The sequence below is a fragment of the Oncorhynchus kisutch genome, linkage group LG30 (genome assembly GCF_002021735.2).
Source record: "Oncorhynchus kisutch isolate 150728-3 linkage group LG30, Okis_V2, whole genome shotgun sequence".
Classification (NCBI taxonomy): Eukaryota; Metazoa; Chordata; class Actinopteri; order Salmoniformes; family Salmonidae; genus Oncorhynchus; species Oncorhynchus kisutch.
The window spans coordinates 18567088-18571307 of NC_034203.2; the positions used below are offsets into that span (position 1 = coordinate 18567088).

A 4220-nucleotide genomic window follows, 5' to 3' on the forward strand; every position below is an offset into this window, starting at 1 on the left:
AACAATTTAAAGGCATTACACTCAATTAGTATTTGGTAGCATGTTAACTTCTGACCCATGGGGAATGTGATGAAAGAAATAAAAGCTGAAATAAATCATTCTCTCTACTATTATTTTGACATTTCACATTCTTAAAATAAATTGGTGATCCTAACTGACCTAAGACAGGGAATTTTTTAAAGGATTAAATGTCAGGAATTGTGAAAGTTTAAATGTATTTGGCTAAGGTGTATGTAAACCTATTGACCAACACATTTCCAATCAATCTTACCTCTCCCTGAACAGGCTCCTCCTTCATGTCTGTCAGTTGATGGTGATATACAGGCTGAGATGGACATGGAAGAGAGAGAGAGGATCTCTACCTCTCTACTCACAGTCACTCTCAGTGTGTTCTGTATAACCATGTTACTCTGTCTGATCATCTGGCTGGTTCTTGATGTATTCTGCTTCGGTATGATGGAACTTTTTCTCTCATTGGTTTATCTCATATTTAACTAATTGTAACTATAGTTTTATAATTTCTAATATCTTTCTATCTTTATCACTCAGTCTTTGTTTGTCTTCCAGAGTGCACAGGAGACCATGTCCAACAGCAACCAGAAGGTGTCATTGCTACAGAAGGAGGACTGGTAACACTGAGTTGTCAATATAACACCAGTGCTAATAATAATGCATATCTATTTTGGTACAAACAAGAAGAAAATGACTTCCCTAAACATATGCTGACCCGTTTTTCTTTTGGATCTGGAGACAATGCTGGAGGGTTCAAGGGTAGATTTGATGCAAGTCTAAATGCCAAGACACAATCAGTCCCCTTGACGATCCAGAGGTTGCAGCTGTCTGACTCTGCTCTGTACTACTGTGCTCTGCAGCCCACAGTGGCAGGAAACCTGTGCACACTGTACAAAAACCTGTAAAGAAAACTGACATCCCCCAAATATTCCCTCATTTTGAATTTTGTCATTAACTTGTATAGGCAAAACACATATACACTGAAAATGAACAATCAAAGATTTTCAAGAAACAATAATAATAAATAAAAAATATTGGAAAAGGATATGATTGTGTTACTGACTTATACTTTAGATTTTAGATACTGTGAATTAATGAAATTGCCTCATGTTGAAGAGATTAATTATCTTATATATCTTCCTTCAAGCAATGCTTCCCCCTATCTGTGAAATCAGAGTAGGTCACTTCTGCCAAGGCTGTTGCCCTAAAATCAAGAAAATAAAAGGAGATAAATAACACAGTTTTATCCAATATCCAATACAGGGGGACTAATCATATTTTAGTGCTGCTCTGCATTTTGAGGATGTGACAATGGAATCAAGCAGCAACAAGAAGTCTGTTTTTACTTCTGCTCATCTGACAACTCTCTGTATTTTGGATGGGGCTTCAAAGGTTTGAGAAGAGATGGTATATTCAGAACTAGAAGGAGGAGGATGCTTTTTTTAGTATACACATATCTTGTGCTGTGTGTTATCAAACTTCCAGTATCAGCCACAATGTCAATCCCAACATTTATTTTGCTTTAAGTGCTTGCATGTAAGTCATCTACTATAATCAGTCAATTTAGATTAAAAAAAAAATCTAAACTAAGTGTTGATGCATTGAAAATAGATCTATAACCGAGTAATAATAGAATAATAACATATTTTACATCTCTTGCAGGTCAGAGAGGAGGTGTATGCTCCAGCAGGTAGTAATATTACACTTTCATGCACCTACTCATCTGCAGTCTCTCTTCAATGGTATCTCCAGAACCCTGGATCAGCTCCTCAGTATATCCTGCTTATCCTGCATGGTGTTGGGTCTCCATCACGCGCTCCAGGTCTGGATCCTCGACTGTCAGTCAAACTGAATGAGAAGAACCGTGTAGATCTGGAGATCTCCTCTGCTAAAGAGAAAGACTCTGCTTGGACTACTGTGCACTGATGCCCACAGTGAAAGGAAACCTACAAACGCAGTACAACAATCTAACCTGACACATTTTATACGTACATGACATGACCTACAGGAGATGGTACATCTCAATGTTTTTCTTTTTGACATGAAACCTGGTGGGTGTGTTTCAAAACCTATGTTAAGAGGTTTTCTAAATAACAATGTCTGATCTGTAACATAGACCATGATGCTACTCTGTTTTATTCTACTGATTTCAGCCCTTGTAGGTTATAATTTAGAGAATTATATTACTCCAACCAGCCCCGAGGAGTATTGTAGAGGGTAGCAGAGTTAAGCTCTCAGCTTAAACCAAATAACATTTAGAGTTTCCTGCATTCTATTAATGATCCCATAAAAATGAAATGGTAGTAATACTCTAAATATGTAATTGTTACTGTTATCATGTCTCTCTGTTATTGGGACATCCAAATCCATACATTTTTTCTATCAACATTCAACTTCATTTGTAGTTAACATTTTGAATCACAATACTTATGTTGTTGCAGATGATAGTATTTAGCAGGAAACAATAACTCCATTGAAGCCTGAAGTCAATGTCCTCCAAGGAGCAGATATATCTCTCTCCTGCAACTGCAAGGGCAACGTTATCAATCTCCAATGGTACCATAAATACCCTGGATCCAGACAAGGGAATCCTTCTGGCAGTTCAACTAAATTGAATATACAATTAGCTTCTCGCCTAATGTACAAATACGAGACTTCTCAGCCACAGTGGATGGAACATAAAGTGTATCAAATCAAATCAAATTCGAACATAAAGTGTATAAAATCAAATAAAATTCTATTTGTCACATGCGCTGAATAGTGAAACAGTGAAATGCTTACTTACAAGCCCTTAATTAATCATTCACTTTTAAGAAAAACAAGTGTTAAGTAAAAAAAGATAAGTAAAAAATAGAAAATAGAAAATATAAGTAACAAATAATTAAACAGCAGCAGTAAAATAACAATAGCGAGGCTATATTCATGTCACGCCTTGGTCATAGTATTTTGTGTTTTCGTTATATATTTGGTCAGGCCAGGGTGTGACATGGGTTTATTTTGTTGTGTTTCGTATTGGGGTTTGTAGGCATTGGGATTGTGGTTGATTAGGGGTGTGTCTAGTGTAGGCTTGGCTGCCTGAGGCGGTTCTCGATCAGAGTGATTCTCGTTGTCTCTGATTGGGAACCGTATTTAGGTAGCCTGAGTTTCACTTTGGATTGGGAACCGTATTTTTGGTAGCCTGAGTTTCACTTTGTATTTCGTGGGTGATTGTTCCTGTCTCTGTGTAGTTTCACCAGATAGGCTGTATTAGGTTTCACGTTCCGTTTGTTGTTTTGTATTTTTGTATAGTTATTTCATGTGTCACTTTTTCCATTAAAATCATGAGTAACCACCACGCTGCATTTCGGTCCTCTCTTTCTACAAACGAAGAACGCCGTAACAATTCAGGGGTTACCGATACAGAGTAAATGTGCGGGGGCACCAGTTAGTCAAGGTAATTGAGGCAATATGTACATGTAGGTAGAGTTAAAGTGACTATGCATATATAATAAACAGAGAGTACCAGAAGCGCAAAAGAGGGATGTGGTGCATTGCAAATAGTCTGGGTAGCCCTTTGATTAGCTGTTTAGGAGTCTTATGGCTTGGGGTAGAGGCTGTTAAGAAGCCTTTTGGACCTAGACTTGGCGCTCCGGTACCACTTGCCGTGCGGTAGCAGAGAGAACAATCAATGACTAAGGTGTCTGGAGTCAGACAATTTTTGGGCCTTCCTCTGACACCATCTGGTATAGAGGTCCTGGATGGCAGCAAGCTTGGCCCCAGCTATGTACTGGGCCGTATGTATTACCCTTTGTAGTGCCTTGCGGTTTGTGGCCATCATCAATGAAAATGGGGGCTTACTCGGTCCTCCTTTTCCTGTAGTCCACAATCATCTCTTTTGTCTTGATCTTGTTGAGGGAGTGGTTGGTGTCCTGGCACCACATGGCCAGGTCCCTGACCTCCTCCCTGTAGACTATCTCATCGTTGTTGGTAATCAGGCCTACCACTGTTGTGTTATCGGCAAACATGATGATGGTGTAGGAGTCGTGCCTGACCATGCAGTCATGAGTGAGCAGGGAGTACAGGAGGGGACTGAGCATACACCCCTGAGGGGCCACCATGTTGAGGATCAGCGTGGCGGGTGTGTTGTTACCTACCCTTACTACCTGGGGACGGCACGTCAGGAAGTCCAGGATCCAGTTGCAGAGCGAGGTGTTTTGTCCCAGGGTCCT

At 39.7% G+C, this 4220-nt stretch overlaps 1 gene segment (V, D, J or C); it reads left to right on the forward strand.

Annotated features, from left to right (window-relative positions):
- The first annotated feature begins 362 nt into the window (after positions 1–362).
- Positions 363–940, forward strand: LOC116358583 (T cell receptor alpha variable 1-2-like). The segment is given in 2 exon segments: positions 363–451; positions 568–940. Coding segments are annotated over 2 exon segments (399 nt in total).
- The last annotated feature ends 3280 nt before the right edge of the window (positions 941–4220 follow it).